Here is a 23,178-nt window from a genome sequence, read left to right as displayed (position 1 = left end):
TGTCCCCCCCATCCCAGCATGCACCGCGCCCCGTACCCCAGTGTCCCCCCCATCCCGGCATGCACCGCGCCCCGTACCCCAGTGTCCCCCCCATCCCGGCATGCACCGCGCCCCGTACCCCCAGTGTCCCCCCCCATCCCGGCATGCACCGCGCCCCGTACCCCAGTGTCCACCCCCAATCCCGGCATGCACCGCGCCCCGTACCCCCAGTGTCCCCCCCAATCCCGGCATGCACCGCGCCCCGTACCCCCAGTGTCCCCCCCATCCCAGCATGCACCGTGCCCGGTACCCCAGTGTCCCCCCCCAATCCCAGCATGCACCGCGCCCCGTCCCCCAGTGTCCCCCCCAATCCCAGCATGCACCGCGCCCCGTCCCCCAGTGTCCCCCCCAATCCCAGCATGCACCGCGCCCGGTACCCCAGTGTCCCCCCCCCATCCCAGCATGCACCGCGCCCGGTACCCCAGTGTCCCCCCCCCATCCCAGCATGCACCGCGCCCCGTACCCCAGTGTCCCCCCCCATCCCAGCATGCACCGCGCCCCGTACCCCAGTGTCCCCCCCATCCCAGCATGCACCGCGCCCCGTACCCCCAGTGTCCCCCCCAATCCCAGCATGCACCGCGCCCCGTACCCCCAGTGTCCCCCCCAATCCCAGCATGCACCGCGCCCCGTACCCCCAGTGTCCCCCCCAATCCCAGCATGCACCGCGCCCCGTACCCCCAGTGTCCCCCCCAATCCCAGCATGCACCGCGCCCCGTACCCCCAGTGTCCCCCCATCCCAGCATGCACCGCGCCCGGTACCCCAGTGTCCCCCCCATCCCAGCATGCACCGCGCCCTGTACCCCAGTGTCCCCCCCATCCCAGCATGCACCGCGCCCTGTACCCCAGTGTCCCCCCATCCCAGCATGCACCGCGCCCTGTACCCTAGTGTCCCCCCCAATCCCAGCATGCACCGCGCCCCGTACCCCAGTGTCCCCCCCAATCCCAGCATGCACCGCGCCCCGTACCCCAGTGTCCCCCGCCATCCCAGCACGCACCGTGCCCCGTACCCCAGTGTCCACCGCCATCCCAGCACGCACCGTTCCCAGTACCCCAGTGTCCACCCCCATCCCAGCATGCACCGTTCCCAATACCCCAGTGTCCACCCCCATCCCAGCATGCACCGCGCCCCGTACCCCAGTGTCCACCCCCATCCCAGCATGCACCGTTCCCATTCCCCAGCGCCCTTTCCTGTCACCGCCACCCCTTGCACAGAACCCAGGAATCTGGCTCCCAGCCCCCCGGGAAAAGGGGCCAGGCATCCTGCCTACTCCCCCCCCCCCCTCTTTCCCCACCCGTGCACTCACCAGGTAATCAGACCGGGCACGGCAGGGGTGTTGAAACGGGTGTGATTTATTGGGGTTTTACGTCAAAGGAAACATCACCCGCGCGCCCGTACAGTCAGTCAACACAAGACAACCACAGACAGGGAGGAGCCATCCTAGGTTCCTTCCCCTTCCAAACATGACAACATCCAACGTGATTCCATCATAATGACTCAAGTATGAGCACAACATTGTTGCCTTCTCTCCATGGACCAGCCAACAGCATATGAGCATGACTAGTACTGACAGCTCAAGTTAATCTCTGATATTACTGTAAGCATTTTCTTTAGCCCTTTGATTTGAATTGCCAATAGCCCATGGGTGTAGTTTGGCTAATGACCAGAATATCTGTTTGGATTACATTTAAATTAAAAACCCCCCTAAAACCTGCTAAATTCACAAAACAGAATTAGGGTGATCTAAGGCTATCGCCCAGTATTACTAGAATATACAATACAATCCTTTACTACGTGACCACTCAACAATGGCCCATTTGAGCATAACACTTGGCCAAGCAACACTGGACAGCATGTAACACTAGGGATACGCATCTTTATCCACCACAGCCTCAGTTACAAGGAGGTAGTAATTTGAATCTCTGTCTACAGTCCCCAAATTATATCATAATTCATTCATGTAGTGTACTTAATGCCCTCTAGTGGCAGGTCTATTTACAGTATTAATACTTATACCATGCTTTTAAATATTAACTGAAAATACTCAGGTCAGTAGTGTTATCACCCTATTTAAGAGGGGGGAAAACAGAGTGAAGAAATTACTTGCCTGCTTATGGTCAGCAGCAGACACAGAAACAACCCAGGAGACCTGATTCTCAGTCCTTCCTGCTCTCACTAGACCACATTCCCCACCCCTAGAGGAGAATACCGGCCTCCAGTTCTCTTTTGGGCGCTTGTCTAGATGGGGACACTGACCAAAATTGATGTGGAACAAGTTCCCCATGTGGCCACTCTCCTCTGGGATAATTAGTGAGCTTATGAAACAGAGCACTTATGCAGGAATCAAATCCCTCTTCTCCCAGAAGAGAGAACCCACCCATGACTGCAGTAGCTTCTGTTTCCCAATGCAGATAAGCCCTCTCTCTTCTGCTGCAATGGATGGAACCTGCTACAATGACTTGGTGCGATGAGGTTAATACTGAGGTGGGGAGTTTAGATTTGAATTCTACCCACTCCTTCCTTCAACTACTTATAAATCTCCACCATAGCACCAGAGCAGAGCAGGGCTGGTATTGTTCCCAATACACAAACACAGAACTAGCATACACAAGGCGATATAACACAGTCAAAATTCCAAGAACACTGCCTTTGGTACTGTTCAGAGTCTACAGTCTGTTAGTCTCTAGAACGGAAGGGTTCTCAATTGCAGAAAGTTATTTCGAGTAGGCTTCACTTAAATTTAGTGTGGCAATAACTAACCAGTAGGCTCTCTGCTTGGGAGCTCTGATCCCAACAGGAGAGTACTGAACAGTTGTATATAACCAGCTGCCCTAGACAAGAGGGGCACCCCAGAGCAGTCTGGCTCTGGGAAAGGTTCAAACATACTAAAGTAGTATCTCTCAGGCTGGGAGCAACTTGCTGGGAACACAACTCCAGAGCGCTGACTCCTTTCACTAAGCCACTAGACCCCCCTCCCCAACCTCTCACTAGGAACCGAACCCCGGAGTCTCCACTGCCAGCCACCCTGTTCTATCTCGCTCCCCTCCTAGAGTTCAGGGTAGAACCTAGGACTCCAGACTGATACTCTGCCTCCTTACCAGATCCAGAAAGAAAACCTAGGAGTCCTGTCCCCCTTTGCTCTACCCACTAAATTCCACTCCCCTTCCAAAGCCATGGAGTCCTGATTGCCAGTCCCTACCCCCACCCTAACCACTAGATCCCACTCCCACAGCTGCAGGAAATCTAGTCGAGGAATTCCAGTGCTCCAATGCAGGAGGTTCAAGGAATTCCCGTCCTAAGTCAGGAGGACGTTAACCCCCCCCAGTGTCAGGACGGCCACCGGTTCCTCTCCTTGGTGCAGCTTCTGGTGGCGGGTGAATTGCTGCTTATAGCGGAAGCTCTTCCCACAGACGCTGCAGCCGTAGGGCTTCTCCCCAGTGTGGATGCGCCGGTGCTTGACCAGTTTGGAGTTGACGTAAAAGCCACGCCCGCAGTCGGGGCAGCGGAAGGGCTTCTCGCCGGTGTGGATGCGCTGGTGCTCGATGAGGGTGGAGCTCTGGCTGAAGCGCTTGCCGCACTCGGTGCACTCGTAGGGCCGCTCCCCGGTGTGGGTGCGGTGGTGGGACACCAGGTGGGTCTTCTTCTTGAAGCGCTTGCCGCACTCGCCGCAGGCGAAGGGCTTCTCCCCGGTGTGGGTGCGCTCGTGCTTGATGAGGTTGGAGCTGAGGCTGAAGCACTTGCCGCACTCCCGGCAGCCGTAGGGCTTCTCGCCCGTGTGGGTGCGCAGGTGTTTCACCAGGTTGGAGGTGCGGCTGAAGCGCTTGCCGCACTCGGGGCAGTGGAACGGGGTCTCCCCGGTGTGGGTGCGCTGGTGCTCGGTCAGGGCGGAGCTGCGGCTGAAGCCGCGCCCGCACTCAGGGCAAGTGTAGGGCTTCTCGCCTGTGTGGGTGCGCTGGTGACCCAGCAGGGTGGAGCTCTGGCTGAAGCGCTTGCCGCACTGGCCGCAGACAAAGGGGCGCTCGCCCGTGTGGATCCGCATGTGCTCGATCAGCACAGAGCTCTGGCCAAAGCTCTTATCACACTCCGTGCACCGGTAGGGCTTGGTCGCCGGCCGCCGGGCAGCAGGGCAGGCCGGTTCAAGGATGCCCAGAAGGTTGATGAAACCTGGTTCGGAGCAAGCATGTTGAATCCGTCTTCTCCTCGCAGGGCCTCTCCGCTGGTGCCCTGGGACACAGACATTGGGGCACGCCCCCCGGGGCTCCACTTTACTCGCTATCCTGATGCCTGCCAGGAAAGAAGGATTCATAGGTTATCTGGAGAGAAGAAGCCGCTGTGATTATCCCGCCTGCCAGCAAAACGCTTGGAATGGGTTTGGGACACAGCCTCTCTTTGCTGTGTCTCTACAACATCTGGCACAATGGCTCCCATGCACTATGGTAATATATCTAAAACATCACGTACTGCGCCTCTCAGCTACACCGAGATCCTGATGCATAAGTGGGCTCCTGGGTGTGACCGTGACACACCGAATAAATAACGTACAGCACCGAGCACAATGGGATCCTGCTCGACGGCTGGGGACTGGAATTCCTTCCCTGCACCAGGGAGAAAGGGGATGGCAGAGGGGTGAAGGACCTTGATCACTGGGGGCTGATCCTAGACAGAGCTGTCCCTAGAGGGGGCAGGCTGGCTCTGCCCCCCACCTGAGCCCGGGCAGGGCTGGGAAAGGGCATCAGAGTCAAAGGCAGGCGGGGAGGGGGATGCAGGTCCCAGCGGTGCCCTTGTCTCCCGGACCGTGGTGCATCACCTGGCAGCTCCCCTTCCTCAGAGCCCCGCCGAGCCGGGCCCCCCGGCTCCGCCCCGCCGGGCTCCATCAGCGCAGGGAGCCCCGCTCAGCCGGCTCCATGCCGGGCTCCCGACAGCAGCTGCCCGCAGCGTTCCGCTCGGCAGCCCAGCATTCCAGGGGGAACCCACTGATGATGTCAGAGACCAGGGTCACGTGATGAAGGGAGCGGGAGGGGGGGCGCTGTTGCTAGGAGACCGGGACAGGCCTGTAGGGCCTGAGTACTTGGTTCCTGCAGGATCCATTGTTGTTAATAAAGATGCGCGGGGGCCTGTGGTCCTCTCGTATCCCAGCATGCACCGCGCCTGCAGCGTGTTTCACCTGCTCCCCACAGCTGGCAGGGGAGCCCCTGTCTCCTGCAGCTGCCAGCCCCGCCCCCCCAGAGAGCCCAGGAGTCCTGGCTCCCAGCCCCGCCCCCCACTTTAAACCCCCAGCCCCCCTTCCCCAGAGAGCCCAGGAGTCCTGGCTCCCAGCCCCCCCCCACTTTAACCCCCCAGCCTCCCTCCCCCAGAGAGCCCAGGAGTCCTGGCTCCCAGCCCCGCCCCCCACTTTAACCCCCCAGCCCCCCTTCCCCAGAGAGCCCAGGAGTCCTGGCTCCCAGCCCCCCCCACTTTAACCCCCCCAGACCTCCTCCCCCAGAGAGCCCAGGAGTCCTGGCTCCCAGCCCCGCCCCCCACTTTAAACCCCCCAGGCCCCCTCCCCCAGAGAGCCCAGGAGTCCTGGCTCCCAGCCCCGCCCCCCACTTTAACCCCCCAGCCCCCCTTCCCCAGAGAGCCCAGGAGTCCTGGCTCCCAGCCCCCCCCACTTTAACCCCCCCAGACCTCCTCCCCCAGAGAGCCCAGGAGTCCTGGCTCCCAGCCCCGCCCCCCACTTTAACCCCCCAGCCCCCCTTCCCCAGAGAGCCCAGGAGTCCTGGCTCCCAGCCCCGCCCCCCACTTTAACCCCCCAGCCCCCCTCCCCCAGAGATCCCAGGAGTCCTGGCTCCCAGCCCCCCCACTTTAACCCCCCAGCCCCCCTCCCCCAGAGAGCCCAGGAGTCCTGGCTCCCAGCCCCCCCCCACTTTAACCCCCCAGCCTCCCTCCCCCAGAGAGCCCAGGAGTCCTGGCTCCCAGCCCCCCCCACTTTAACCCCCCCAGACCCCTCCCCCAGAGAGCCCAGGAGTCCTGGCTCCCAGCCCCCCCCCCCCCACTTTAACCCCTCCAGGCCTCCCTCCCCCAGAGAGCCCAGGAGTCCTGGCTCCCAGCCCTGCCCCCCCCACTTTAACCCCCCCAGACCCCTCCCCCAGAGAGCCCAGGAGTCCTGGCTCCCAGCCCCCCCCACTTTAACCCCCCCAGGCCTCCTCCCCCAGAGAGCCCAGGAGTCCTGGCTCCCAGCCCTGCCCCCCACTAACCCCTCCAGCCCCCCTTCCCCAGAGAGCCCAGGAGTCCTGGCTCCCAGCCCCCCCCCCACTTTAACCCCTCCAGGCCTCCTCCCCCAGAGAGCCCAGGAGTCCTGGCTCCCAGCCCTGCCCCCCACTTTAACCCCCCAGCCTCCCTCCCCCAGAGAGCCCAGGAGTCCTGGCTCCCAGCCCTGCCCCCCACTTTAACCCCCCAGCCTCCCTCCCCCAGAGAGCCCAGGAGTCCTGGCTCCCAGCCCTGCCCCCCACTTTAACCCCCCCAGACCCCTCCCCCAGAGAGCCCAGGAGTCCTGGCTCCCAGCCCCCCCCCCCACTTTAACCCCTCCAGGCCTCCTCCCCCAGAGAGCCCAGGAGTCCTGGCTCCCAGCCCTGCCCCCCACTTTAACCCCCCAGCCTCCCTCCCCCAGAGAGCCCAGGAGTCCTGGCTCCCAGCCCCCCCCCACTTTAACCCCCCAGCCTCCCTCCCCCAGAGAGCCCAGGAGTCCTGGCTCCCAGCCCCCCCCCACTTTAACCCCCCCAGCCTCCCTCCCCCAGAGAGCCCAGGAGTCCTGGCTCCCAGCCCTGCCTCCCCCCCACTTTAACCCCCCCAGCCCCTGCTCCCCTCCCCCCAAGAGCCCAGGAGTCCTGGCTCCCAGCCCTGCCCCCCACTTTAACTCCCAGCCTCCCCCTCTCACTGTAGCCCACCAGAGCCCACTCCCCTCCCAACGCTAAGAACAGAACCCAGGCAAGGGACTCTCAGCACCCCTCCCATAACCTGCCAGACCCCTCACAGCCTGGGATAAGAAAACAGGCAAGAGTCCAGATTCCCAGGCCCCTGCTCTAACCTACCAGACCCTATTCCCCTATGAGCTCCTGACTCTCAGGCCCATCCCAGGGCTAACCAGTCTCCGGGAGTGCATCACTTACATAGTGCACTGCATGAGAAAGCTGACATTTCAGGGACTTTCACATTTATTTTTGGTGACAGTCTATTGGTGTTTTACAAGAAAGAAAGAAAATGTGAGCGTTAAACAGGAATATGGGGACAAAACAAGCAGACTCAAGAGCAGAGAACCTAAGTTCCGTCTGCCCCCCCAAATAAAGAACAATAACATTTAATAAATCAAGAGCATCTCTAACATGGTAGTCTGCCAGTGAGAGGCACAGAGAGATTAGATCTAGTAATATCGACAATTAAAGCTACATCTCCTTTGTTATTATATGCATCTTAGGTGATTCCAGAAGTAGATTGGTCTTAGATTCATACAGCTGATGTTTCATGTCTGTAGTGTTGGTTTTTTTAGCATCTCAGCTCCTGGTTATGCAAAAATCTCAGGTTTTATTCAGAAAAAATAAGGTTCTAATCTTTGTGGTTACAGAGAAAAGCATGAAAAGGTGACCGCTAAAGGCTCAATGACACATTTCTCATTTTTGAAAAAAAGTCTCAATTTTTTAAGCCTATCATCTTTTGGGGAGATTCATGGACTTTAATCCTTTAGGGTTGGCAGTACTGCATGTGTAATCTGACTGGCTGATAAGAAGTCAGTGCAGCTTACATTTAAAATTACAAAATCTGTTACATTTAAATGTACAAAACAGAACTGGACAGAATAACCAGTGTTCCCTCAAGATGAACGCTTGGGCAACCTCCCAGTCTCAAGTGCCGCTCAGCTGATTAGCATGTGTTTTTACTGGTAGTGCACATCCACATATACATCAGTGCACATAACAGAATTTATTCACACCTGGATGGAAAAAATAAGGTAACACTGAAGATGACCCAGAGTGATGTGGTCAGGTAAGAGCCCCCTATTATCAAAGTAAACTATATGATCCTTTATTACATAATCACTCAACATTGGGTCACTTCCCACGGCACTCTGCTAAATATTACAGGCTAGAACTATATGATAGATATGAAACATTCCCCTCCTTTAATATCAGAGGCTGCCATTTGTATCTGCCTTTGAACCCTAAGTAATGAACCCCATTTGTTCATGTAGTGTTTTGAATGTTCTCTAATCCACAGGTCTATTTACAGTACTCTTTAGTTTAGGAAATGCTTGTTGGACTGTACTACCCAGAATCTTTAGTGAGGAACTGGATGCTCCTGTGTTTAGAGAATGAAATACAAGAACTGTGCATTGCATGGATCAAATCACAAGTCCATGCAACTGATTCTGCTCTCACTCACAAGAGTGTAAATCAGGAATAATTCCGTTGAGATAAGTCATCTGAAGTCACACTGCAAGTCAATAGCAGAACTGGAAATACAACATAGGAGCCATGATCCTGGGACACCCTAGCTCTTTCCAGCTCTGGGAAGGGAATAATGTCTGGTGATTATAAAATCTCTCCCTCATCCCCACCATTCCAACTCTACTCACTATTCCCCTCCGAAAGCTTTCCAATTCACCCTCCCACTCCGCCCGAACTGTAACCACCAGATCCCACTCCTCTCACTGAGCTGAGAACATCACCCAGGAACAGTGATACCTCTGCTCAGACAACCCCTCTTTTCAATCATGTTAACTGAAGGGTTCTTACAGTGTCTGTTCATAATGAGTAGTCAATATTCAAGAACAAATGCCTTGCTTTGAATTTCAACCCATCTTTTGTGAGAGCATTAACATCTCAGTTCTCACGTTAGCTTAATGTCAGGCTGTTGTCTTTTGCATCTGTAAAAGTTCTAAATAGTGCTAGGTCCTGCCATGAGGGCAGTAGACAACTTCTTGAGGTCCCTTCCACTTCTAGTATTTTATGACCCTATGAGAACTAGTCTATACAACAATGTAACACCACAATCAAGTGCCTAAGAACACTGTCTTTATAACGATGAAGAGTCTAATATAGTAATCCTGCTTAATACAGGGGTTTGCAACCATATACAGTAAAGCCTACACTAACACTCACCTCCTGTCTACCTATCTACCTCTGTGATCATCATTATGGACTCACAGGGCTAACACCTGTCCGAGGCAACCTCTCTGAATTAACTCATTTACATTTTCCTTTATTAAAATAATATTGAGTTTATATTTGGGTATGAATTTAATCGCAGGGAAAGGTGCCCTGGGAGACTGGATTCTCTCTAAGAAGTGTTTATAGGAGCCTGGGAAGTGTGAGATGAAGCTTGCTCAATACACACATATGCACACACTCTACTCCTCTAGCTGAGCCTCACCCAGCCCTGGAGACCGCATCCTCTGTGTACTCCCAGAACAGGTTCAACCCTGCCTTGAAGGGACGTGCTGGGGGAGAGAGGGAACTCAGTTTCTATGGCCCCTTCAGTCCTCAGCCTTACTTCTGGGGCTGAGGATTACTGCTGGTGATTAAGGGATGTGGATATTCCCCCACTGGGACACGGACTGGGGAACAGCAAACTTGTTTCAGACAGGAATCTCCAGAATGCTCACTGCAACTGTCCTACGCTGATTTGAATTAGTGACCTAGAGGCTGAAGGTTTGCAGTTGCTTAAGAGGGCCATTAGGTGACCCCAGCATTCAGGTACTCCTCACTACAACTCTTCCTGTTCAAAGAGAGATTAATTCTCTATTAAAATAAAACAAAACTGTGCAGCCCAAACCCATCTCCCCGCAGTTCACAGGCTCTCAGACAGCAGCCTCTGTCCAGTCCTGCATCACATTCTTAGCCTGGTGGGACACAAAACCAGTGCAGGGCACAGAAAAAAACCTTTATATTCACTCCTTCTTGGCAAGTGCCTGAGGTCCCAGAAGTGTGTCAAAAACCATGGAATCATAGAACCAGTGGGCTGGAAAGGAACACAAGTGTTATCTTGTCTAACCGTTGGAGACGGGAAGATGGTATTTCCCCGATGTCTGGAAGATAGGACACTTGTCCTAGCAAGTCACTCCAGACAATGTCCCACAAGAAGCAACAAGTCTTCTGGCCTCCCCAGAGCTCTTGAGGATGCCACTCCGAGCAGGAACCTGAAGCGCTCCTTCTGCCCTCCAGCAGCTCTGCCTTGCTTCCCGCAGCTTTGTGAGCTGTAGCCATATCCCGCTCCAGCCATATCCCCCAAAATGGGTAGCACAGGGTCCTTGCCATTGTGCCTGATATTAAGGCACCATCCCCACAGGGGGCAAAGGGGAGTTCAGCCCCTTTTCAATCTGTGGCCTTTCTGCCAACCAGAGAGCCAGCTAATGCCAATGTCATAGTGATTTGGAGACACACCCAGCCTGCTAAAAACAAGCCTGAGATCCAATCAGCTTGTTCCATGTAAGGGACTCCTATGCCATCAAACAGTGATGGCTTCAGGCCGCGCTGTTTATTCAAGTTCCCCACCTCTTGCAGTGACTAGTATGTCCATTCGGAGGGTGGGAGGGAAGGGTTCCATCCACTCTCTGACCTTGCAGGCATTTGCTCCTTTTGCATTGGCAGTAGGCCTCACGTGCCTGTCCAAATCCTGTAAGAATCGGGGCTGCCAATTTTACAGTTTGCTGAACACAGTAAAAGAACCTGTCTATAAGAACATTTAATTTGTGGCCAGCTGGATTGTGAATCTAACCTGTACTAGCCTGACACACACTAAAAGTTGGCAGACAGTCTTCTTTGAAATAGGACTACGTCAAAGTGCATTAACGAACTGTTAATACGCGTCAGAAGGGTCCAGTGTAGCAGGCCAGCACAGAGTAGATTGACACCCCACTTGCCACAAATTCATTATTGGTCTACACCACAAGATCTAAGAAACAACAGCCTTCCAACTGGCTTAACCTTCTTTATGAGATTTTCCTCATCTGAACTGACAGGGAACAGTAAAAGAAACTGACATTGTTAACCTGTGGAATTCCTTGCAGCAGGATATTATGGAGGCAAGTATCATACTAAATAATAAAAAAGGATTTGATATACGTAGGATTAAGAATAGCACCTGCAATGGCACTGGACAGGATAAACACTGAAATGTCAAGGACATTTGACCCTCAGGATCCATCATGGGATCTGACAGCCAGCTGCAGTGTGGAAGGAGCTGCTTTCTCCTTCAGTGGTACACTGCACAGCAAAGTGCATTCCGCATTTCCTTTGCAGCATCTAGCATTGGCCACTCATGGAGGTAGGATACTGGATCAGATGGACCATCAGTCTGACCCGATGCAGCAGGGATGGGCATGGGAATACTGGGCTAGATGGACCCATTAATCTGATCCCACATGGCAGGAAGTGGGGGGAGGGATATTGGGCTAGACACTCCCATTGGGCTGATATGCGGCATCTGGGAGCTGAATGGGAAACTTGTGTTAAGACTGTGTTAGATCCACCGGGAAAGGGGGATAATACTGGACTAGACAGACCTATTGATCTGACCCGGGAAGGCGGCACATCAGGTGAGATGGGCTCATTAGTTTGGTGTAAGAAAGCAGGAGGAGGAATACCACATTGGTCTGCGCGGGAGTAGTGTTGGGGGAAGGATGCTGGGCCAGATGCATCTATCAGGAATTCCCATGTTCTTAAACCAGGAATGAGAGACACTCCGGCAACACGGGAATCAGAACCAGGCCGAACAGCTCAGAGAAACACACATTCATTCCAGCTCTGCGCTTGGCTCAATACGACTTATCCACCGCCTGGCTCCAGTCTCGGACCCCCCTCATCCCTGGGGCAGGAGCTGGCCCGTTTTAAACAGTCTCCGTGATCTGTATGAGTGGGGCTGCTGCAGCCCATGGCCCCACAGTCAGGACGGCCACTGGTCCATCCCCCTCCCCCTGGTGCAGCTTCTGGTGGCGGGTGAACTGGGGCTTGTAGCGGAAGCTCTTCCCACAGACGCTGCAGCCGTAGGGCTTCTCCCCGGTGTGGATGCGCTGGTGCTTGATGAGGTTGGAGCTGACGCAGAAGCACTTCCCGCAGTCGGGGCAGCGGAAGGGCTTCTCGCCGGTGTGGATGCGCTGGTGCTCGATGAGGGTGGAGCTCTGGCTGAAGCGCTTGCCGCACTCGGTGCACTCGTAGGGCCGCTCCCCGGTGTGGGTGCGGTGGTGGGACACCAGGTGGGTCTTCTTCTTGAAGCGCTTGCCGCACTCGCCGCAGGCGAAGGGCTTCTCCCCGGTGTGGGTGCGCTCGTGCTTGATGAGGTTGGAGCTGAGGCTGAAGCGCTTGCCGCACTCCCGGCAGCCGTAGGGCTTCTCGCCCGTGTGGGTGCGCAGGTGCTTCACCAGGTTGGAGGTGCGGCTGAAGCGCTTGCCGCACTCGGGGCAGTGGAACGGGGTCTCCCCGGTGTGGGTGCGCTGGTGCTCGGTCAGGGTGGAGCTGCGGCTGAAGCTGCGCCCGCACTCGGGACAGGTGTAGGGCTTCTCGCCCGTGTGGGTGCGCTGGTGCTCGATGAGGGTGGAGCTGCGGCTGAAGCTCTTCTCGCACTCGCTGCAGGTGAAGGGGCGCTCGCCCGTGTGGATGCGCTGGTGCTCGATGAGATTGGAGCTCTGGCTGAAGCTCTTGTCGCACTCCGTGCACCGGTAGGGCTTCTCGGCCGGGCGCCGGGGCTCCAGGATGCCCAGCAGGTTGATGAAGCCTTGCTCGCGGTGGGCAGAGCGGCGCCGCCTCATCTTGGGAGGGTTCACACGTAGCATCCCTGCTCCATCCTGGCTCAGGGAGGCGGGAACAAGCCCCGAGACCATCCCACACGGCTCCATGTCCTGAGGAGGATTCTCCTCATCCTCACTTGGCCCCCTGTCATCTGTTGAGAGAAGGAGAGAATTAAACCACGCTAGGTAAGAGTGGAAACCAGGACTCAAATCCCTCCCTGAAGGTCCTGGATTCTGCTCCAATGTCTCTCAAAGAAAGGATGGGACAGGCTCCCACCAAGGATCACTCTAGAGGGGTGCAGAAAACCCTCACTTTCATCTGCCACAGGCCTGCTGTAAATTCCACTCCTGCTTTCACTTACCAATATTCACTTTTAAGAACCACTGTGGAAAACCCAAGTGAACCTGCTACACCATCAAGTGTAACCTCTATTTAATGAATCCTTTCGACTGGCTTTCTATAGGCCATGCAGAATCTGGTGCTGCCGTCTTTTTTTTTTCTTTCTTCATCAGCATTTTGGGTGAGACCCAAGAGCTGGTTAAAGGCTCAGTTATGTCTTCCTGATACATTTCTTCAGTGGCTTGTGAAACCTCTTCCCTCTTTGCTTCTGGTGAATGGCGAGAACACTGTTAACAGGGACGGTTTACCCCAGTGTCAATCTTGTGGTGAACCAGTGCAGTACAATCTTTATCTTTGCAGAATCAAGAGAACTACTTGATTCCTAAGCAGAAGGTCTCAGACTGCTCAGCTGCAACTCATTAAAAGGCACAGCACTGCCCTGGAACAAGTTCAATCTGCATCCCTTTCTTCTTTATAGTTTTTTCCTATAGCAGCATTTAATCAATCTATGGGTTCTCATTTTGCCACTGTGGATCCATTTTGGTACTATTTGCTGTCTGTCTGAAACATTTGGCAACTGAACAGGGATTATTCCTGCTTCAGATCCACAAGAACTGTATCAGCTAGAAACCCCCATGGGTCTCAGAGCAGGTCTCACTATCTTTCTCTTGCTGAAAAATTACCACAGCAGCTACTAATAAATACTTAGTATTAATATCAGCTATTAATAGCAAATGCTAAATATTAAATAATTTTGGATGCTTTTCTACGTTTTCAAATATATTAATTTCAATTGCCACACAGAATACTGAGTGCGCAGTGCTCACTTTATATTATTTTTGTTACAAATATTTGCACTGTAAAAATGACAGAGTACAGTAGGTTTTTTTTCAATTCACCTCATGCAAATACCATAATGCAACCTCTTTATCACGAAAGTGCAACTTGTCAACGTAGGAAAACAATTCAGTTTCTCTCCTAGAAAATTTACCCCACCAGTTCAGCTCCTTTGACTTGAACTGATAGGTGAAACTTACGGTTTTACTAGGTTGTTTTTATTAGGTGAAGAAATGAATCTTATGAGTCAGATATATCTTTTGGTTCAATCCAGTTTGTTTACTAAAGATACACAAAGGCTGTGTCTACATTGGCAAGATTTTGCGAAAAACCAGTCGCTTTTGCGCAAAAACTTGCCGCCTGTCTACACTGGTCACGAGTTCTTGCGCAAGAACACTGCCGTTCTAATGTATGAAATCAATGCTTCTTGCGCAAGAACTATGACGCTCCCGCTCAGGAATAAGCCCTCTTGCGAAAGTGTTCTTGCGCAAGAGGCCAGTGTAGACAGGCAGCATGAGTTTCTTGCGCAAGAAAGCCCGATGGCTAAAATGTCCATTGGAGCTTTCTTGCGCAAGAGAGCGTCTACACTGGCACAGACGCTTTTGCGCAAAAGCACATCTATTGCGCAAAAGCACATGCCAGTGTAGACGCTCTCTTGCACAAATACTTTAATGCAAAAACTCTTGCATTAAAAGTATTTGCGCAAAATCTTGCCAATGTAGACGTAGCCAAAAAGTCTGGTTTCCCTGAACACAATAGAAACAAAAAACAGCCAGGATTTTCCTGGCTCAGTACTTCCAAGTTCTGCTCCTCCAGTCTGTTCGGTGAGCAAGAAGCTCTAATCTCGGTGTCATGCACATACCTTCTTCTCATACGGTTAGCGTGTCATACAGACAGAGCTTGTCGAACAAATCCCTCGCCCCTGCATTTGCCACCAATCCCAGTAAAACCGCTCAGATCACAAGGCTCAGCCAACATATGGCCCAAAGCACAGCAAATTCATTTATTTTCTTGATTCACTCGTTTCAAATGGACTTTTAAAAGAATGCATTAGCTGTGGACAGCAATAATCTAAATCCCCCCTCCCCCCACCATGCTTTTTATAATTCCCTTTTTTTCCAGTGTGGGAAGCAAGACGGCAGGTGATGGTAGGTGGATAAAGGGAGCTAGACTTTTGGGGAGTGAGATATTCTGGAATAAAAACAGTAGCCGGATATTTCTGCTCAGACTGACATCACGGCATCAGTATTACGGGTTTGTTTTTAAGAATTTTCTTTGCAACTCTAGGGCTATGTCTAGACTGCAGGCTTCTTTCGAAAGAGGCTCTTTCGAAAGCATCTTTCGAAAGAGCCTCTTTCGAAAGATCGCGTCTAGACAGCAGGCGGATCTTTCGATAGAGGAAATCCGCTTTTTCGAAAGAGAGCACCCAGCGAGTCTGGATGCTCTCTTTCGAAGACGGCCTCTTTACATTGAAGAACGCCTTCCTTCGAAAGAGGAACTTTCGAAGGAAGGCGTTCTTCCTCGTCAAACGAGGTTTACCGCCATCGAAAGAAAAGCCGCGTTCTTTCGAAATAATTTCGAAAGAACGCGGCTTGAGTCTGGACGCAGGGGAAGTTTTTTCGGGAAAAGGCTACTTTTCCCGAAAAAACCCCTGAGTCTGGACACGGCCTAGGAGTGGAAATTTGTGCATGTGTCACTATATGGATTTCATGGCAAAATAATATACAAGGGGCTATGCTGTGAGTGACACCTGCCATGAGGCAAGGTCACCACCTTGAATTATATTGAATGAGACGAGATGAGACAGAACTGAGGGGGAGGAGAGGGGAGACACACCCAGTGGCTTTGCCTGAATCCCATCTTTCCGCTTCACTCCTGGACCTTCTCTGAGTTGGTGTCACTTATTCCTCACCTGTGTGGGTGTCTTTCTGGATCTCCTGTTCCTCGGAGCCCTGGAGGTCTAGGATGTGCAGCTCTTCCTCTGGCTCCATCCGGGAGATCACAGGAAGCTCAAATATTGGAAATCCTGCTCTTGGGGAAGAAAACAGGTGAAACCAACATCTATCGAAAGCTGAGCAAGAAAGGAAAGAACCTCTACCAGAATAAGGACTTTAATGCTGATATAATACCTATACTGGGGATGTACAGATATAATTATTTCAATAAAAAAAATCACACCACAAATAGTTACATCAGTACAAAATCTGTATGTAGACTAGGTTTTAGAGATGGTAAGTGTTCTTACTATGCATGTACAGTGCCCTGTATCATGGAGACCCCTTTTCAATTGAGAAATTGCTTGGGACCTAGGTATGTATATAGATAATTAGCTGGATTATAAAGAGACGGGGTGTGTATGGGGAGAGAGCGATGGGGCTAGACATACAGAGAGAAGGGTGTACAAGGATGGAGATCTGTATGGAGGGGTGTATCGATGGGGAGAGAAGAGGGGTGTGTGGAGTGGAAGACTGAGGGTGGAGGGGTGTGTGGAGTGGAGACTGAGGGTACCTATGGAGGAGAGAAAGAGCCATACATACAGAGAGGTGTGCCAGGATAGGGGGCTGCATGGAGGGGTGTGTCTATGGGGACAGAAAAGGGGTGTGTGGAATGGAGATTCAGAGTGCCTATGGGGGAAGAGATAGGGCCATACATACAGAGAGAGAGTGTACGAGGATGGTCTATGGGGAAAGAAGAGGGCTATTTGGAATGGAGATGGAGGGTGCCTATGGAAGAGAGATAGGGCCAGGCATGCACAGAGGGGTGTACGAGGATGGGGGCTGTCTGGAGGTGTGTCAATGGGAAGAGAAGAAGGGTGTGTGTAGTGGAGACTGAGGGTGCCTATGGGGCAGAGAGACAGGGCCATGCATGCAGAGGGGTGTACGGGGCTGGGGCTGTCTGGAGGGGTGTGTGCAGTGCAGACGGAGGGTGCCTGTGGGGGGAGACAGGGCCATGCACGCAGAGGGGTGCACGGGGATGGGGGCTGTCTGGAGGGGTGTGTGGAGCGGGGACTGAGGGTGCCTGTGGGGGGAGACACGGCCATGCACACAGAGGGGTGCACGGGGCTGGGGGCTGTCTGGAGGGGTGTGTGCAGTGCAGACGGAGGGTGCCTGTGGGGGGAGACAGGGCCATGCACACAGAGGGGTGCACGGGGATGGGGCTGTCTGGAGGGGTGTGTGCAGTGCAGACGGAGGGTGCCTGTGGGGGGAGACAGGGCCATGCACGCAGAGGGGTGCACGGGGATGGGGCTGTCTGGAGGGGTGTGTGCAGTGCAGACGGGGGGTGCCTGTGGGGGAGACAGGGCCATGCACGCAGAGGGGTGCACGGGGATGGGGCTGTCTGGAGGGGTGTGTGCAGTGCAGACGGGGGGTGCCTGTGGGGGAGACAGGGCCATGCACGCAGAGGGGTGCACGGCGATGGGGCTGTCTGGAGGGGTGTGTGCAGTGCAGTCTGGGGGTGCCTGTGGGGGAGACAGGGCCATGCACGCAGAGGGGTGCACGGGGATGGGGCTGTCTGGAGGGGTGTGTGCAGTGCAGACGGGGGGTGCCTGTGGGGGAGACAGGGCCATGCACGCAGAGGGGTGCACGGGGATGGGGCTGTCTGGAGGGGTGTGTGCAGTGCAGACGGGGGGTGCCTGTGGGGGAGACAGGGCCATGCACGCCGAGGGGTGCACGGGGATGGGGCTGTCTGGAGGGGTGTGTGCAGTGCAGACGGGGGGTGCCTGTGGGGGAGACAGGGCCATGCACGCAGAGGGGTGCACGGGGATGGGGCTGTCTGGAGGGGTGTGTGCAGTGCAGACGGGGGGTGCCTGTGGGGGGGGACAGGGCCATGCACGCAGAGGGGTGCACGGGGATGGGGCTGTCTGGAGGGGTGTGTGCAGTGCAGACGGGGGGTGCCTGTGGGGGGGACAGGGCCATGCACGCAGAGGGGTGCACGGGGATGGGGCTGTCTGGAGGGGTGTGTGCAGTGCAGACGGGGGGTGCCTGTGAGGGGAGACAGGGCCATGCACACAGAGGGGTGCACGGGGATGGGGCTGTCTGGAGGGGTGTGTGCAGTGCAGACGGGGGGTGCCTGTGGGGGGGGCAGGGCCATGCACGCAGAGGGGTGCACGGGGATGGGGCTGTCTGGAGGGGTGTGTGCAGTGCAGACGGGGGGTGCCTGTGGGGGGGACAGGGCCATGCACGCAGAGGGGTGCACGGGGATGGGGCTGTCTGGAGGGGTGTGTGCAGTGCAGTCTGGGGGTGCCTGTGGGGGAGACAGGGCCATGCACGCAGAGGGGTGCACGGGGATGGGGCTGTCTGGAGGGGTGTGTGCAGTGCAGACGGGGGGTGCCTGTGGGGGAGACAGGGCCATGCACGCAGAGGGGTGCACGGGGATGGGGCTGTCTGGAGGGGTGTGTGCAGTGCAGACGGGGGGTGCCTGTGGGGGAGACAGGGCCATGCACGCCGAGGGGTGCACGGGGATGGGGCTGTCTGGAGGGGTGTGTGCAGTGCAGACGGGGGGTGCCTGTGGGGGAGACAGGGCCATGCACGCAGAGGGGTGCACGGGGATGGGGCTGTCTGGAGGGGTGTGTGCAGTGCAGACGGGGGGTGCCTGTGGGGGGGGACAGGGCCATGCACGCAGAGGGGTGCACGGGGATGGGGCTGTCTGGAGGGGTGTGTGCAGTGCAGACGGGGGGTGCCTGTGGGGGGGACAGGGCCATGCACGCAGAGGGGTGCACGGGGATGGGGCTGTCTGGAGGGGTGTGTGCAGTGCAGACGGGGGGTGCCTGTGAGGGGAGACAGGGCCATGCACACAGAGGGGTGCACGGGGATGGGGCTGTCTGGAGGGGTGTGTGCAGTGCAGACGGGGGGTGCCTGTGGGGGGGGACAGGGCCATGCACGCCGAGGGGTGCACGGGGATGGGGCTGTCTGGAGGGGTGTGTGCAGTGCAGACGGGGGGTGCCTGTGGGGGGGGGACAGGGCCATGCACGCAGAGGGGTGCACGGGGATGGGGCTGTCTGGAGGGGTGTGTGCAGTGCAGACGGGGGGTGCCTGTGGGGGGGGGACAGGGCCATGCACGCAGAGGGGTGCACGGGGATGGGGCTGTCTGGAGGGGTGTGTGCAGTGCAGACGGGGGGTGCCTGTGGGGGGGGGCAGGGCCATGCACGCAGAGGGGTGCACGGGGATGGAGCTGTCTGGAGGGGTGTGTGCAGTGCAGACGGGGGGTGCCTGTGGGGGGGGCAGGGCCATGCACGCAGAGGGGTGCACGGGGATTGGAGCGGCGCTGGGGGGTGCGGGGGGCTGTCGGGCCAGAGGCGGGGGGGCGGGACACAACGCCCCCCCCCCCCCGCCTCGCACGGCGCCCCCCAGCCTGCCTGGCCCCGGGCAGCGCCTCCCCACCCCTCCCCCCGCGGCCCGGCCCTTTGTGCAGCGCGCGGCCCAGCGGCGCGAGCCCCGCTCCCGGGACGAGGGTCTCACCCAGCGCGCGCCCCCAGCAGCAGCTCACCCCGCCGCGGGGCCAGGACTGGGCAGCCGCGGTGCCCCCGTCAGCGCCTCCCCGGGAAACTTTCCCGGCGCGATGGTTCCTGGCTGTCAGCGGCGGGCAGGGGCCCCGGCTGCGGGCCGGGCTTCCCTAGCGGGAGGGGGGCCAAGGGGAGGGGCAGGGAGATGGGCGGCCCGGGTACCTGCAAAGAGCGAGCCGCGGCGACCCAGCAGGGAGCCACCCCTCTGCAGGGCGCTGGATGCAGCATTGGCATCTGCGGCGTGTCTGCAAAAAGGAGCCACAAGCCCCCCCCCCCCGTTTCCTCCCATGCAGGTGCGGAATGCATTGTGTTGTATGCACCCAGGCGTGTGCGGATACGCACCACCAAGAGTGCAGCCGGCGATGGGCGTTCTGCTAATCAGCCGCCTTTGAATCTCTCCTGTTCCGCTTACAGGGACCACTGGCAGATGCCTGCTGCTGTAAAGCAGAGGGCCCCACATTTGCAGGATGCTAGATACTTTGCAACTGTATCTGTAGCCACAAAAATGAGCCCTGGATATCTACACCCGCATTACCTAGAGTGTGGTGAGAGCTGGTGCCTGACCACACGGCTGCATTAAAGCTTGGACCAGTAGACAAAGCCTACGGTATGAATTTCAACCAGAATGGCTATAGTAATACATAGGGTCTGGTTTTGAACCCGACAGTCCAGTATTTGAGCGTTCTGTTCGGGAAACAAGTTGAGAAAATAGATACGAGAAAATAGAAATGTCCGGTATTTTCAAAATCAGATGTAATGTAGATTGTGATGGAATGTCAAGCGTGTCCGATACTTTTGTAGAAACCATCTGGCAATGGTAGCAATATCACAGACGGTGCAGACACTGCCCATGTCTTCCTTTGAGCTAGCTAATGTCCCAGAGAGGTGGATTAACTACAGGGATGAAACACCCCTTTCCATCTATGTGAGAAGCAACTATGATGCTACTGAGGCACATCTGTACTGGTGGCTGTGCTACTGTAATGTAGACATACATTTATCTCCCTCAGGGCTGGCCCTACCATGAGGTGAACTGAGGCACCTACCTCAGGTGTCAGACTGTAGGGGGGGGGGGGTGCCACTAGGACTCGAGTGTAGAAAATTGTGTCTGCTGCTGGTGCATATGTAGGTAGCAGAGCAGTGCCATGAGAGGAGTAGAACAGGAAGAAGGCCGAATTGAGACCTTTCAAAGTTTTGGCCTAAGCAAGAGGGCATGGGGGCGTCATTTGAGCTCCCCACCTCAGGTGCCAAAATGTTGTGGGCCGGCCCTGATCTCCTGGAACCACATTAACTAAGCTTATACAAAAATTCTGTCTACACTGGGGGATTTTTTGGCATAACTATGATAGCTTCGCGTGTGATTTTTCCACCCTCCTGGCTGATAAAACTATGTCAATGTGCCTATTTAGTATAAACCAGGCCTTTTATTCCAGAACAAGAGTGCTTTTTCAGTTTATCTTATTCTACCTGGGAAGGAGTTTAAACGGAGCCAAAAAAAGTCACTAGAATAAGGCTGGCTGTACACTTAAAAGTTTTACTGTTATAGCTTTATTTCATTTGGGGAACTGATATATAAACTGTACCGGCAAGAGAACCTTTGTTCTGCAAACCCTTTCTACTGTAGACAAGGCCGCTGTCTGTGGCTTTGTCTACACTGGAACTTGTCTTGCTGAAACGTTTGTCACTGAGGCATGAAAAAAACATGCCCCTGAACACCAAAATTTTGGTGAGCATGAGTGGGATGTTTCATGGATGGGAGCTGTGCTTCTGGGGCTGAAACTCCTGTCCCTGGCTAGAACTGGTTTTATTTTGTCACTAGGAAAGCTCTCTTCTGACCACACAGCAGTGCAGCTGCAATGGCCTAGCCGTGCCATTGTAAGGTGCACAGTGTAGTCCAATCTTTAGTGTTCACACAGGAGATAATACTGTTGTAACTATTACTGTGTAGCTGTAGTGGTGTAACCTTTTCCCTGTAGACAAAAGCCTTTGAATGTAGACAAAGCCTTCAGGTCTAGGAATGGAGAGAGATACATTTTCCATTACGTGTATTTGCATTGTACATGGTATTAAATTGAGGAATCAGTCAGAACCATTGATGCTGACATATTTTTTCCCCTCCTTCTGTGGTTTTTTTCACTTCCATATGTCACCATTTCTCACTTATTCATTGCCTCTGCATTTTGTTCTCTCTAGAGGTCTTACTTTTCTATTTCTGGAAGAATTCAAACCCTCCCCCTAATCCCTTTTGTTAAAATAATGTAGACACAGACCTCTCAGGTCGTCTTGTTCTTTTTGACTTCTTCCCTTTTCCTCTTGTTCTCCCTGCCCTGTTCTGCATCTGCCATCTGACTCAGTAACTCCGGCCCCTGCTCTGAGATTCCCCCAATATTCCCCTCTCAAAGCCCCTCCATTACACCCTCCTTTATGGGCTCCCAATACTGAACCCCCGAGAGCTCTGAATATACTGTTCTTGGGATCCCTTCAATATCACTCTCAAGAATTCCCCAATATTGACTTCCCAGAGACAACCCCAATCTTTTCCTTTAATAGATCCCACCAATATTTACCCCGATAGATCCTCACATATTAGCCTCTTTGAGACACCCCAATACCTGTCCTCATGGACACCACAACACTGATCCCATTGAGATACTACGTTAAGCCCTTCCCAATCTCACACAGGGATTCCCCCAAAAGTCCCTTTTCAAAGCATTCTTCACTACCTTGCTTCATGGATCTCCCTAAAGTTACCCCACTGAGACCCCAAACATGCCCTGCTTGCCCCCTAAACACCTGTAAAGTAAATGCCATAGGGACAACTAAATACCCCCCTTAGTGTCCACATTATCATCCCATCATGAATCCACAAAGCAGACCCCCTCTGACACCCCCAAAATTCCCACTCATGGTCCCCCCCGGCAGCCCCCCAGCTCTCCCAGTGACCGTTACTGCCCCTCCCCACTCTGCCGTGGGGAGTTCCACAGGGTGGGGGAGGGCCAGCGTAACGGTTTTAACTGACATAGGTGGGGCCAGGGAGGGGGAGGGGTCCATGAGGGAATATTGTGCCCCCCCGGGGGGGTTACTGGAAGGTCTCTGAGGACATTGGGGAATCCCTTTGGGGGCACTTGGGAGGTGTTTGAGAGGCTTGAGGCACATGGCATTTTGGGGGTCTCACTGAGGCTGTTGCGGGGGTTGGGCACTCAGGGAGCTTTTAGGGGGTCAAAGAAGCAGATTTTGGGGCTCCATTGGGGATCCACAGTGGGGCGACGAGGTCCACAAGAAGAGCTATTAGGGAGGCCCTCATTGAGTATTGGGGGAGGTCGCTGATGGAGGCACTGGAGTCTCTGAGGGGAGATATGGGGAGCCATTCAAGGTAGCTATTTTGAGGACCTAAGATTGTGTATGGAGGTGTCTCTGAGAGACTTTGGGGATTAATAATAAGCACTAGCACTGTAATAAGCACTAGCCCCACACAGGAGTGTAAAGCCATAGGGTCTAGACTGGATAGAGTAGAGGGAGTCAGGACTTGTGGATTCTACCCTGGCTTTGTCAGGGTTATGGGGTCTAGTGGTCAGAGCGAGTCATGACACAGCCTCAAAGATGAGACTTGCGGACCTGTCGGGCAGAGCCTTCTCCCCAGCCATCTCTTGACTGTGACGCTAACACCCTGAGCATAAATCATTTTGCAAAACAAAATGCAACTTTTGTTT

General features: G+C 54.9%; 1 protein-coding gene across 1 annotated transcript; it reads right to left on the bottom strand.

The window, feature by feature from the left end:
- Positions 1-1,369: 1,369 nt before the first annotated feature.
- Positions 1,370-19,758, bottom strand: LOC142829375 (uncharacterized). The gene is made up of 4 exons (XM_075929141.1): positions 19,631-19,758; positions 15,881-15,994; positions 11,964-12,943; positions 1,370-4,136 (listed from the first exon to the last, which is right to left on the bottom strand). Exons 1-4 carry the CDS (start codon positions 19,755-19,757, stop codon positions 3,333-3,335), a joined length of 2,025 nt encoding a protein of 674 aa, XP_075785256.1. The 5' UTR covers position 19,758; the 3' UTR covers positions 1,370-3,332.
- Between the last annotated feature and the right edge of the window lie 3,420 nt (positions 19,759-23,178).

Source organism: Pelodiscus sinensis, chromosome 4 (assembly GCF_049634645.1).
Source record: "Pelodiscus sinensis isolate JC-2024 chromosome 4, ASM4963464v1, whole genome shotgun sequence".
Taxonomy (NCBI): Eukaryota; Metazoa; Chordata; order Testudines; family Trionychidae; genus Pelodiscus; species Pelodiscus sinensis.
This window is presented reverse-complemented; position numbering and strand designations above follow the sequence as displayed.